Source organism: Chinchilla lanigera, unplaced genomic scaffold (assembly GCF_000276665.1).
Source record: "Chinchilla lanigera isolate Chin_1 unplaced genomic scaffold, ChiLan1.0 scaffold00040, whole genome shotgun sequence".
Taxonomy (NCBI): domain Eukaryota; kingdom Metazoa; phylum Chordata; class Mammalia; order Rodentia; family Chinchillidae; genus Chinchilla; species Chinchilla lanigera.
This window is the reverse complement of record NW_004955441.1, coordinates 7334103-7348410: the sequence shown is the minus strand read 5'-3', so window position 1 is coordinate 7348410 and position 14308 is coordinate 7334103. Positions and strand designations below refer to the sequence as shown.

Sequence of the window (14308 nt, the reverse complement as noted above, 5' to 3'; positions counted from 1 at the left end):
GCTTGGGTGTTATGCTCTGTTACTAACTCTTTTCCTTCTTACTTGACCTAAATAATAGAATCAGAAGAAAACTCTGGCATGCTCTCCTTGCCAAACCCACCACTATGTCAGAATCTGCACCCTCATATTCTGCCTCGTGGTCACCATAGCAGCAAACCGCCTATTCCACTCCAGGACTTGGGCCCTGGGTTCCATTTCCTGCCGCATACTTAAGGATGTTTTCTCTGCTGGGTCGACAGCATCAGCATGTACACCTGCCACAGTGTCTTGTTCAGTGAAGGAACACAAGCCCTGTCGCGGACCTGTCTGTCCCTTCAGCTGCCATTCCCTTTCTCTCCATGTAATAAATAAGAAAAACCTTTAAGATAATTACCATATTTGCTGTCTTGTCTTCCTTTCTTCCCAGTCTCTCCTGCACCCACTTCATCAGGCTTTGTCAGTGCTCCGCTGACTCTGCTTGTCTCTCTCAGTAGCACTGTGACACCATCACCACCCTCCTTGAAACAGTATTTTTTTCCCAGCCTTTTTCAGAACCTGCACTCCAGGTTTTCCTTCTGCATCGTATGTGCTGCTTTTTGGTGTGAATTTCTGGATCTTCATCTTCCAAACATCTGTACTTAGGAAACCACCAGAGCTGTCCATGGACCGCCCTTTTTAAACATCTCTTGCTTCCTATGTGATCTCTTCTAGTTCTGATGCTTTAAATACCCTTTGCAAATCTAACGCCGTTTTCTCCAAAACTTATGTCTGTTGCGTGAACCTTGAACCCTTGGGCTCTAGATCCATATATCCAGTGGCTCATTCGATATTGATGCTTGGAAGTCTGAGAAGTATCTCAAAATTAACATTTCCAGAAATATACACAGATTCCTTTCAAGATTTTTTCCTTCCATCTCAGTGACAGGTATTTCTTCCCATTGCTTGAGTAGAAAACCTGAGCCATTCCTGACAACCTGTCTTTAATACCTCACATCCAGTTCTTCCTCTTGGCTCCACCTTTTAAAAACAAATCCAGACTCCAAGCACTTCCACCAGTACCTCCCTTAATTCAAACCACCATCATCCCCTGCTTGGACTTCCTAAGGCAGCCCCCCTGTTAACACTCAGACCTCTCTTTGGTCTGTGCCATCGTGGTCCCCTCAAAATGTGATGTCATGTGACTCCTTTGTGCAGCCCATCCAGTAGTTGCCCATCCATCAGAATAGAGCCATAGGAGATGTTTGTTTTGTTTTTTGAGACAGGGTCTCACCATGTAGCTCAGGCTGGCCTTGAACTCACTATTTAGTCCCAGGCTGGCCTCAGACTCATGCTGATCTTTCTGCCTCAGACTTCTGAGTATCAGGACTATAGGCGTGTGCCACTACACCTGGCTACTGTCAGGATGTGACATGGTGTGATTCCCCAGAGTGGGAGTAATTGTTTTTTTCCTCCAAATTTCTATTCCCCTTCCAAATATATGTAGAATTAAACATACTTTCCTGGATCCTTGAAATTGCATAAACCAGGTGACTGACATGCTCTGGGCAGCTAAATGCTTTTAGAAGGGATGAGTCACTTCCAGGTGGCACCTTCCAGAGCAGTGTGTGATTTGTCGTGCTTTCTCTGCCTGAGCCACGGTAATGGCTGCACTCTGGACAGTGCCTGATTCATCAGCCTGGGTTCCTGGGTGAGCAGCAGAAAACCCAAGGGCCCTCCTGTGGCCACGCAGGAAGAGGCACATGTTGTTTTTGACCTCTAAGATCCATGCTTATGTGTACCTCAGCCGATCTGGACGGTGTCCCCCGGCTTCCTCTCCCATGTCACTACCACCTTTGCCCTCTCGCTGTGTTTTGGCCACATGGATTTCCCTCCTGTCTGTAAACATGTCAGACATATCCATGCCATTATCTCAAAGTACTACTGAAGTATAAAAAGGAATTTTTGCTCTTAAAATATTGATTCCTCTAAGTTTAAGTTTTTTCTATGGCTTAACGTTTTTCTAACAATAAAAATTCATGTTTCTATCTATAGGTTGGTACATTTGTTTTAGATCCAATGTGTGGACTTGGAACAATACTTTTGGAAGCTGCTAAAGAATGGCCAGTAAGTGGTAAAATTTGGTGTAAACTAAGCAATAAATTTATTTTAACCAGTATATATACATATATATAATCAGTACATACATATATATATTAATCAGTATATACATGTGGATGTATGTATACATATATCCGCTTACCAATAATGGGATTATTATTTTTAATGTTATAAATTACTATTCACCATCATTAAAATAGATTAAAGGGATTAATTGGACTGCTGGGTTTTTTTGCTGTGAAAATTTTAGGAAAATTTGACAAAATTCCCAGTAATTAGTCATGACCTAGCTATACTAATCCCCAAATTCCTTAGGCATTTTTAATTATAAAATATTAACAGATATTAACAGATTTTGCTATTAGATATTTTAAAGCATGCCTGTAAATTGGTTTTGTTTGAATTTAAAAATCTGTTAATTTTCACCATTTGAGAAGATACAAGTAGACTTTGCTAGTCACTGAGATACCCAGTGGTTTTATTTCTACTGAAAACACAACCTCTTCCTCCTTAGGACGGGTATTACGTGGGTGCCGATGCCAGCAACTCGCAGTTACTTGGTGCGTGGGACAATCTGAAAGCCGCAGGCCTTTGTGATAAAATTGAGTTGCTTAAAGCCTCTGTCACAGGTAAGAACAGAAGCCAAGAATCACTCTCTACACGTGGAGGTTTAGTTGTTTATGCCCTGCACTGTATGTGTGGGACTAATACTTCCAATTTATAACTTTATTTTTCAAAATCAGGGAGCAACATTCATATAGTTTTCCAGTAGCATTTAAGTTCAACACGCCACTTTAAGTGGTGTTTGTTGTCTCTGAATCACTTCTCGTTTCATAAGCAGGGATCACATAATATAAGCATAAGATAAAGAGAACCATACAATAATAATGATTTGGATTTATTTCAGATAAACTCCATGAAATGTTCTGACTCCCCTTACCGTCCTCCTGCCCCACGTTGGGCAGTGTCCCTGATACACACAGGAGTGAAGTAACCATCTGCCCCCGTTCCTAAAGCAGTACTTTCAGAAGTCCACAAGGTCTGGGGCAAGAGGGACCGTTGGTCACCTGTAAGGTAGAGGGAAACCACTGACCCCTGTTTACTGAGTGGGAACCAGCAGTGGCACACGTGACTAAGAATCGAGTCTATAAACCCCAGTTAAAATAACATTCCCTTATTGTCCATAATTTTTAGACTTTTTTTTTGTCCTTTTGAAACAAGGTCTCACTGTGCAGTTCAGGCTGGCCTTAAACTCACTCTGTAGCCCAGGCTGGTGTTAAACTCACAGTGAGACTCCTGCCTCAGGCTCCCGAGTGCTGGGATTATAGGCATGCACCCCCATGCCGGGCCTGTAAGAGAAGCTTTGCAGTCGTTTCTGTCTTAAAGAAGCCTTAGAGAAGCCTATCTTAGAGAAGGCTTCTTGTTTCTCTGATATTCCCACAATACACCTCTCTCCCTTAGGAATATTAGCACATTTCATTTCCAGCTAAGGAAATTTTATTTTCTTGGCAGTAAATAGGTATCAAATCTATGATCAGGATAAACAAAAATACTGTTTACATCTTTTATTATAGAAAAATAATAAAAATGAGCATCAACAGAAGAAAATATTAAGGTAACATCCATATAAAATAATATAGATAATAAAGTACCCCTCAAATGTCTGTGATTAATTGAGATTTCATAGTTATTTGCAGCCAGTGACTACGTTTCTAACCTAAGAAGATTTTTATTTTTTTTTATTTTTTTGGTACCGGGAGTTGAACCCACAACCTCACACCTGCCAGGAAGGCACTGTTTCACTGAGCTATCTCCCTGCCCCACTAACAATGTTTTTGATAGGGGTTTGTGCATAAAACAAAAGGGGCAAATCTGGAGTTTGGGGGGTGAGGGTAGGTATCAACAGTAGCAGGAACATTTAAATTCCTGAGCTTACCTGGGGAGTATAAACAGCAGAGGGAGGTAGGACTGATCCCTGGAGCACATCCACATGCGTAAGAGTCCCGGAAGGTGAGCATGGAGTCAAGGAACAGCTAGTGACTGAGAGAGCACCTGAGGGAGAGAGTTGTGCAGCCTACTGCCAGTTGGGAAGTAGACTGAGGTCCGGTGATTGCACAAGCCAAGGGCTGCTTCCGTGGAGCAGAAGGAGCAAGTTCTGCCTGGGATTCGTGAGAGAAAGGGAAGAAACAGAGATGGCTCGTTTATTTTTTAATTCAATTACCTATTGATTGATTGATTGATTGATCGAGCAACTGCAGTTCTAGACATTACACCCAGGACCTTGTGCATACTAGGCAAGTGCTATACCACTGGGCTACATCCCCAGCCAAGCAGGAATTTTTCAAAGGTAGAAATTAGAGTTAGTTTTAAGTACCATGTTTCACCCTTTGTTGCATATCTGACATTCTAGCTACAGTATTCAGTTTTTTCATTAACTCGGTCTTACCTTTCACAGCTCTAATCATAAATGCAATTTATAATGCTGAAACCTGTGAATCCCCTTCACCATTCTCAATTTCGGCATTTCATACCTTTTTGCTACAGCAATTAAGCACCTGCCTGGACTTCAGATTCCTACAGACCAAGTATAAATTCTGGCTTTACCATTATTCCTTGGCCTTCAGTAAAAAAACTGAGTCTCTCGTATGCTTTTAATTGATAAGATAAAGATAGTACCTATTTCATGAAGCTTTGATGAGTGTTTATTATATAACACATGAAGTAAAGTACCTAAGAGAGATCATGAATTAAAGATCCCTATTAAGTCTGGATGTTTCTACTAATTTAGTAATACCCTCATCATGACTTACATTTCTATAATATCATCACAGTCTTAATTGTGCTTTTATACTTTTTTCCACTTTTTTAGTATGTTCACTTTGTTTTATAAGCCTCTACTCATGTAAAAATAGATGATCATTTAGCATACAGAAATTGCATGTATTTATTCCTGAGTTTTAATCATCCTGAAAATTTGGAATCAAATGAATATCCTGTTACAAGCTATATTATCTTAGGAAATAACAGTCACTGGTTAGGCTTTTTTTTTTTTTTTTTTTTGTTTTTCTCCGGTACCGGGAACCAAACTCATGACCTTGCGCTTGCCAGGCAGGCCCTTTGCCGCTGAGCTAAATCCCCAGCTCCTAGGCTTTTTTTTTTAATGTACAAATATATTTATATTCTTAGTACAGGATAGAAGCTGTAACATACAGATCTGAGCAAGAGAAACACGTTTATGATTTAACGTAATGCTAAAAGCATTTAAATAAGTAAAAGAAAATGTTATCACTGCTCCGTTATATTCTCCAGCCTGTGCCAGACATTGCTTGGGTGATACCAAGATTACTGGCAGCACCTGTGCTTTGTTCTCAGGTGTCATCTATTGACGCCCTTCTAGGAGTAGGACTGCTTTTGCAGGACATCCATAAGTGCCCCATACTGGGGTGGTTGCGTTTTCCTCTCACAGCTGTCACTCCCTCTCACGCCTGCCCCGCCCTGCCTGCTTGGCCCCTGTGCTTGCAGCAGGGTGTGTGATGGGCGTGCCCACCTGCGAGGTTCGTGAGGCTGCCAGGCTGCCGGCCTGGGCCGTGCGAGGCCGTGTGGAACGCGGTGTATAGGTGTGCATGCAGACTGCGTAGGGGGCGGGACGAGAAGCTCGCTATGGAGGGGTTTTCCTGCCCTCGCTGCGAAGCCTTTCTCCCTTATCATATGGCAGCTTTTAAAGTGCATTGTATGTGATTGTGGGGTATCGTTTTTTGTTGTTGTTTAGTAACACTTTATTAGTCATAACCTCTTTCAGCAACAATAAGTCTTTTAAAGTGCATTTTTGTTTGTTTGTTTGTTTGTTTGTTTCCAGTACCGGGAATCGAACTCACAACGTTGCGCTTGCCAGGCAGGCTCTGTGCCGCTGAGCTAAATCCCCAGCCCCATAAAGTGCATTTTTAATGCCATAGTAAGGACCAAGGTTTCATTTCTCAAGAAAGCTAATGATAAGCGCATGGCCTGGGTAAAACACCTGCTGACCTTCACCATCTACTGTGAGGGCCCTGGTGATGCCCTGACCAAATGAAACGCATCTACTTCAAAACCTCACTGACTACTCTGTTCTCTTCAAATCTTGGTAGTTACTTTAAGGATGCTTGGCCCAAACCAGCTATGTATCGCATGAAACCAAAGAAGATGCATTTAAATATCACTCTATGGAGCATGACTTTTCAATTAGATTAAATAGCTCTTTTTCTAAATTAATTTTGCTCATTTTCAACTCCAAGTTTTCTCATGTACCTAAAGAAAATGGAGCCATGGCTATTGATATGTTGGCTCCATTAGAAGACTTGGGTTAATAGTTAAATACTGCCAGTTTTATATCAAATTTATCAGTTGCTTCAGAAAGAAAATTGAGTTACTTCCAATTTTCGCATTTTTTCGTCTGAATTCTTAGAAATTTAGGAGAATTTTTTTACCTGTGAAAGATGAAACATCTGTGAGTGCTGTTTGAAGTTTAGTTCAGTAGTCCACATTGCTGCTATGTATTAATTCAGCAGGCTATAATGTGATAAAAAATTAATATTCTTACTAAAATCCATGAAGCAGAAACACACCTGGAATTTAACATGGTACCTGTATAACTCACAGTTATCTCCAAACAGGCTGCAGCAGTTGAAATAGAAACCTAAATTGACAGAACAATCAGCTTTTTTATTTTTTAAATATATACCAAGTAACTGAGCTGCAAGCTATTTGCTTTGTTTTGTTTTGGTTTGGTTTGGTTTGGTTTTTTCCCTGTACCGGAAACTGAACTCACAACCTTGCGCTTGCCAGGCAGGCACTTATGCCACCGAGCTGTATCCCCAGCCCCAGCTGCAAGCTATTTGTGATGAAGATGCTTAAATGCAGAGCTGTACTGCAGCATGCAGTGAACTTTCTTTGTTCACCATCATCAGTTTGGGTTAAAAGTTTAAGCCATTGAAGAACTTCACAACATAGACTAGGGGAGCCTAGTGCTCTACAGTATTTCTAAATAGACACAATTTGCATAATTTGGGTTCCATCTTATTCCAAATCTGTTGTATATCAAAGGATTCAATACGTGGAATGCCAGAAAACTTTGGCTTTTGAATTTTTTGGCAAATTGCAGTTACTAAAAACAAAGTTGACACTAGGAAGCTATTGCGATCCATCCTCCAAACACTGAGGAAGACATGAACAAACTACAGCAAGATCAGTGATGCACAGTATCTAATTCTGAAAGTTTGTGATATATTTGGGCATCTTATAACAGTGATCTTCGGATCACTTTCTTCATATTAATTGGACGTGTGTTCTACAGTGGAATGAAGGGCCAGGGATATAGCTCAGTGGCATAAGCGCCTGTAGCAAGTGCAAGGTCCTGAGTTCAAGTCCCGGTACCAAAAAAAAAAAAAAAAAAATCAAAGCTGATAGAATGGAATGAAATGGAGAAGCCCTTAACTTTTCAGCATCTAAATTTGGAAAAACAAAAGAATAGAGACAACTTATTTGCATTTTGTGTTGTGAAGGTATGTGTCAAAGACACTCTGGAAAAACTACGAACTGGAGAGCTGAAATATTTACAGCTTCCAAATGAAAGAAATAGAGTTGAGAAGAACTGAGAGTATCTTCTCTTAGCAGAGTTTGCTGTGTTCTGTAGGAGAAATATTTTCTCAAAATATGTAGTTAAGGGAACTTTTTTTAAACATGCAAAGGGAACTTTGAATATCAGTTTAAAAAAAGATTGTAACGTCTTTATTTTTAAAAATATTGGGCTGGGGGTGTAGCTTAGTGACAGCACCTGCTTATTCTATTCTTCTGAAAAATACCAGTAATGACATGGGATTAGACACTTTTACATCTAAGAAGCTGGTCAGTATGTGAACACATACACAAATATTATTTTGCTTATTACTTTTAATGTTAAAATGTTTTAAAAGTTTGATTTGAAAAAAATACCAGTAGTCCTTCTCCCATGGAGGAGGCAGCTACACCACCCGCCCGAGATGTGTGATCCTGAGTCCCCACTTCCACCAGGCCTGGCAGGGCTCAACCAGGGGCCTGGAGATCCGCAGCCGTAAGGCCTGGCAAGCAAAACTCTGTTAAATCCCCCTTGCCCTGCGCCCGGACCCATCCGTCCCCCAGTGAGGTGCTCCATAGCAAGGTGTCACACTAAGTCCAAGCTGGCAGATATTGTAGCTGGAAGAATTAGGGGCAGCTGGCTGGCACACACAGGAAGGGGCCGAGCACATGGGCGTCTGTGTGGAGTTAAGCGGGTAGAACAAAGCAGCGTGCAGCTTGGGAGGAAAGGGTAGGGATCTGTGCATCCTTGCCCCCAAGAAGCAAGACAGGTCCACTGAGAGCTCAGATTGGCTGCCAGGCTGCCACAACCAGGTGTGCCCACCCAGAAAGTCCGGAGGGTGGGAAGCCAGAATCACCATGGAGGAGAAGGAGGAGAACTCAAGCGGTTTGCGAGTCTTCTCGTGGCCTGAAGCAGCCTCTGGCTCACTGGTCAAAGAAGCTGCAGAACAAGATGTGGAAAAGAAAAAATAAAGCACCACTGGCGCCCTGTGTGCTCAGAAAAATGAAAAGAAAATAAAGGGCAAGAAAAAAGAGATAGTTTTAGGTCCGCCATAATAAGCCAGTTTGGAGGATAAGTATTTCAATTTTATCTCTAGCATTTCATTCTCAGCAGTGTTCTTGATTGGACTATAAATTAGATAGTGACCCAGTCCAGATGGCAAGCTACATTTTGTGTGCTTAAGACTATTACAGAGCTCTGGGTTAGAATGGCAGATGAAAATTTCAAGGAAAGATTTGCACCCTTCTGCACTTATTTAAACAAGGGGAAAAAAAGGTAAAAAAAAAAAAATCTACCAGCAGCAACTAAGGGAAAGATAATTAATGCAATAAACTTCAAATTTTAATTTGTCTACAATGGAAAGAGTTTAGCCAGTAGAATAATGTTTATTTACAAGATTTGAGATTGTATTTACACAGTTATTGAAGCTGTGTATGCCTAAGAAGTATTATGCCCAAGCAAAAATATTATTTTTATACAGATATTTCAAATATGGAAATGTTCATGTAACAGTTTACTAAAAGCCCATGGGGGGCAGAGTTTTTAATGAAATCCAGACATTTACGAGATGAGCCACCTGCTCATCTTTCTATGATGAAAAAAAAAAAATACAAAGGAAATCAAGGCAAAATGATTGGTGATGAGGATTGAATTAATTTAAATGTAGAATTAATTCTGAACAACTATCAGAATTACAGGATGTGATTATTAAAAACCTGGACACTGAAAAGAATAACAAACAAAGTGTAAGGAAAGAAAATAGGTAGAAGGTTGTGCCCAGTTCCTCAGAAGTCCTCCATCCGTCCTTCGACTGAAGGCAGGCGTGACAAAAATGCAGTCAGGAGGTTGAGGTAGGAGGATCACAGGTTTAAGCCTAGCCTAGCTACACAGCAGATTCAAGGCTGGCATGGGCTACATAGAAAGACCTTGTATCAAAAAGAAAATTAGAAAGTCTTCAGCTTAGTCTGTTTTCAAGTATGTGCACAGAAGAATATCTTAAAAGCCCTTCAAATCTGTGGGAAGAAGTCCTGGGCCCATAAATCTGAACTTTATGCAATTTTTACCCATTGTTCTACTGGGAGACAGGAAAAATAGGGTAGTCATTTTACTCAAAACAACCAGCATTTTTAAACTAAATATTTTTAAATTTAAAAATAAATTTTTAAAGGACTGCAAAGATGCAGAAAGATGAATGGTTTCTACTTGTTTGTTTTGCTCTGTTCTATTTCAGAATCTTATCTCCTCAACTACAAGCAAATTGTTGGCAGGCAATTCAAAGCAATTAATAATTTATAAGGTTTTACCATGTGTTGACTCTTATGGGTCAAGTGCTCACAATTTTAGGAGTTTCTGCATCAGAAACTCTAGAAGTAGGGCCAGCAGTCAGCATTTTGCAGCAGCTTCTGATTGCTTCTCATATGCCCTCAATCCCAGTTCCTTGGGATTGAGGCTGCGTGCCGGCCTGCGGCCCACTTCGAGAACCACTGCTCAGGAGAGAAGCGGCTCACCTAGAAGCGGTTGCCCTGCCTCGGTCTTCAGGGACGTAGCAGGAGCGGAAAGGAGATACAGGGCTCTGCAGTGCTCTTTAAGGAGTTCTGGCCCCTGGGTTTCCATCTCACTGTCACCTCCTCTAGATGTCGTGGATGACACTGTAGATCATAACCATAAAGCAGCTAGCAGTCATTGAGTGCTCCCCATGCGCCAGGCAGGCACTGTTCTACGTGTTTCCCGTGTGTTATTTCATCTATTAACTTCGGAAGTGGGTGCTCCTGTTCCACTGCACGGGCAGCAGGAGCCTCCTAGAGCCCGACAGCTAGTAACCAAGCCACAGGACGGCGGTCAGGCGCTGCAGCCCGTGTGCCCCACGCCACATCACCAAAAGATTATTCTACACGCACTTGGAAAGTGGCACTGCTTTGTTTGGAACTTTACAAGGAAGCCTTTTCTACCTATGTGAATGTTGTTCCTTCAACTTCTAAAGTCATAAAGCAATATTGAAAATTGTAGGATAAAGTTGGAGGTCAAATAGGTAATAGACCGAAGGAAAAGAAATGTTTCCACATCTGGACGAATGGACAACTAATTCATGAGTGGCAATTCTGTGTGTGTGTGTGATATAAGGCAAAAGAAAGATTTGGGATTAGAAAAAAATCAAATAAATAACTCTGTGGTCCCTCAAATAAAAAAAACTTGATAACTATAATTTCTTCACTGTCTATTGTCCTTAGTGCTTTTGCAAAAAGTGTAGAAATTGTGCTTACGTGGGTGTGTCCTACATGAACAGCCTAAAAGCAGGTGTCTGAAGTTGAAATATAACTTGGGTGGGCTGTAGGCCAGTATTGAGTACTTACCTAGAAAGCATGAAGCAGAGTTCAACCTACAGCACTGTAAAACAAACAAACAAACAAATGATATATACTAAAAAGAATTCCTGCCTAGGTTTAAAAGAATATCCTCCTGTTACTTTTTTTCTAACAGCGTACTGTTATGCTAACCTCACATAAAGATTAAAATGAGGAAAGAAGTAGAAGGGGTCACTGGACTTTCCCAGCTTACAGGATTTTTTTGTTGTTGTTTGTAAATTTCCAGCCAACAAATTTCATATGATATTTATAAAGATTATTCAAACATTATTGTGTTTTATAGAATTAGATACTACTCAGAATACGAAGTGAGCTAGGCATGGTGGCTCGTGCCTATAATCCCAGCACGCAGGAGGCAGAGGCAGGAGAATTCCAAGCTTGAAGCCAGGCTGGGACACATAGTGAGATCCTGTCTCAAGAAAACTGAGACCTGTACCATATAAATATCTAACTTAATTTAGATAATGTGTTGGAAGTAAAAGAAGCAGGAAGTAGAAGGCACACTCAAATAATGTGGGTGTATTAGTAGCCTATGGGGATTTCTGAGAAGAAAATGTTCAGAAGAAAATTTAGATTTAATAATCATATCTATATTTAATTTTGTTCAGTGATAATACTTATTGTGTTGATTATTGACTGTGTAGTTTTAGGACTTCTGAAGACATTCTTCACCTTTTGAGTTCCCTTTAAATATACAGAGATAGCTTTGGATCTTCTTAAAAAGCAAGTAAATCGAACAAGCAAAATTTTATATGTAATTATTTGAACATTTCAGAATGTAATTTTGTAAAAAGTTTTTCTAGACAATTCATTTCCTCCTGGATCTGACAACTCTATGCCTGTAATATATTCAGAGTATTAAGTTTTCTGGGTAATTTAAAATTTTGTTAACTTGTGTCATATTTTACCATACCTGAAAAAAAACATTTTTCAAAGGACAGAATATAATTATTGTGCCATTTATCTTTAGTGATTCTGAAAGCATTTCAGATCTTATAATGTCATAGAAATAATACAAGTAACCCTAAATTTTATTTAATATGCAAAGATAATTCCATATACCTCAATTTTCTCTGTACTTAGGTTGTAAATATTTGACCTTACTGTAATAGGATTCTCTGATTTCTGTATTTTAGAATTGCCACTGCCTTCAGAAAGTGTTGATATTATTATTTCTGACATTCCATTTGGGAAAAAGTTTAAACTGGGAAAAGACATCAGAACCATTCTACAAGAAATGGAAAGGTAAGTTGTTGAATTTTTTTCTGTAATTTTTTAGCTCCTGAGCATTTAACCAAAATCTATTACAGCTTTGAAGGTCCGATTGCATTGTAGTGATTTCTAGGTTATTCCTGAATTCAATTTTCGAAGGTTTTAAGTACCAAGTTATAGTGAAATAAGTGTTCTCCTGTGTCATCTTTTATAAATTTCATACAGAAAAAATCATACCTTAGTCACAGGGCCAGGTAGCTTACACATCAGCTGCAAATCCTCCCAAAAACTTAACCTCCTTTATGGATAATAAACTGAGGTAAAATTAACTTCCTCATGTTCACACAGCTCCTGACCCCAAAATGGAATTTTGAATGAATTCAATGAGTTCTTTCATTCATTCATTTTGTGACCTAAGGAACCTTCAGTAACACTGAATGGCCATGACTGTCACTGGCTGTGAAATAGGAATTCAGAGTATTGTTCATCTCTGGGTTTCCGATGCTGACCAAAGAGAACATAATTTAATGGAAGTAGGTTTGAGAGGTTCAATCAGTGAAGCCTGAGTGTATATTTTTCTAAGCATTGGAGATGATAAAAGAATGAGCCTAGGATGCATATATGAAGGAATGGATGGAGGAAAGAGATCAGTTCATGCTAAATTGTCTCAGCAGGGCATTTGATAGAATCGGATAATATAAATCTTACAAGCCTGGGGCTGGGGGTTTAGCTCAGCGGCAAAGCGCCTGCCTGGCAAGCGCAAGGTCATGAGTTTGGTTCCTGGTACCGGAGAAAAACCAAAAAAAAAACAAAAACAAACAAACAAACAAAAAAAACAAAACAAAATAAATCTTACAAGCCTATTTGTGTCAACAGTGGCGCACCAATTGTTTGTACATGAGCACATGTATTGGGTGAACACAACTAAGTGTCAAGGGTAGCATTCTGTGATGAAAATGAAAGCAGAGCTCAATGTCTAAGCCAAACGCAGAGCTACCTCAGTGCATCTTGTGAGCTGGTGCTCCATGTTTCTTTCTAAATTATGGTAAAAGCCATGTTCCCCGTTGCCCGGGTACCTACCTTTTGTTCTATTACCAGGACTTCCTACTTCTGGGCAGCACCTGTAATTCAGACATCTCCTCCCCCTTCCGTGCAGTATTACCCTCCCCTTGAGAAGGTGTTCACAAGCCTGACTTCATGTTTAAACCATTACAGGATCATTTTACAAAATACTGATGCCATTCCCCCACCCGTCCCCATTAAGACTATATTTCATTGGGAAGGAGTAGGATCAACATTGCTTAAAAACTCCCAGTGTGACTGCCGTGCCGCCAGAGTTAGTGAACACCGCCTTGGAGCTTAACTAGGTAATTTACCATCTACACCATTAACCATTTCACAGTGAGATGCTAAGTGTAGGAGCACTGACATGCACTTAACCTGGAACTTTCCAGAGAGAAAGTGACTCAACCTAACTTAAAATCTAGTACTGCTTTTTCACCTTGCCACAAGTCACAGGGAGGTGGGTAAGCCTTTCAGCACTAGTGAGTTACACCAGCCTGACTCTCTGAGCTGGTTTTGTTTTTTTTCTCCCAGTAATTGAAAGTGAGACAGTGGCAGATTTGTCTGCCCTCACACCTGGAAATAAATTTAAATATTTACCTGAGAGGGAGAGAAATGGTCAAGAATTCCAGCGGTTAGAGAACCTCTGTAGGACCCGACCCAAGTGAGTGTATTTGAATAGAAGAGGCTTCCCCTCTCCCTATGGCCAGTCTTCTTTACCACATGCCTCCAACCTTTATGACCTGACTGGTCACTGTTTGCAGTTTGGAGTTTTATACAGGCAGTGTAGCATATTACAGTGGTAAGGGAACAGACTTTGGGCCAGGCTACCGGAGTTGCTATCTCTGCTCTATCACTTCTTCTTTCAATCATAGCCACACAGCCCAACCACTTCGTGCATAAATCTTTAAATCAGAACACCCATCTCATAGCATTGTTCAGAAGATTCAGTAGATTTTTTTTTCTTTTTTCTTTTTTTTTTTTTTTTTTTTTTTTTTTTTTTTTT

General features: G+C 40.3%; 1 protein-coding gene across 4 annotated transcripts in view; it reads left to right on the top strand.

The window, feature by feature from the left end:
* Nucleotides 1-14308, top strand: part of Thumpd2 (THUMP domain containing 2) — a 40490-nt gene that overhangs the window by 21547 nt on the left and 4635 nt on the right. For 3 of the 4 annotated variants that reach the window (XM_005390906.2, XM_005390907.2, XM_013517626.1), the window contains exons 7-9: nt 2011-2082; nt 2591-2705; nt 12165-12273. In XM_005390906.2, the coding sequence (XP_005390963.1) occupies nt 2011-2082; nt 2591-2705; nt 12165-12273 (296 nt within the window). Of the gene's footprint in view, nt 1-2010; nt 2083-2590; nt 2706-12164; nt 12274-13455; nt 13608-14308 lie in introns of all 4 variants that reach the window. The other variant, XM_013517627.1, reaches the window with a different exon arrangement.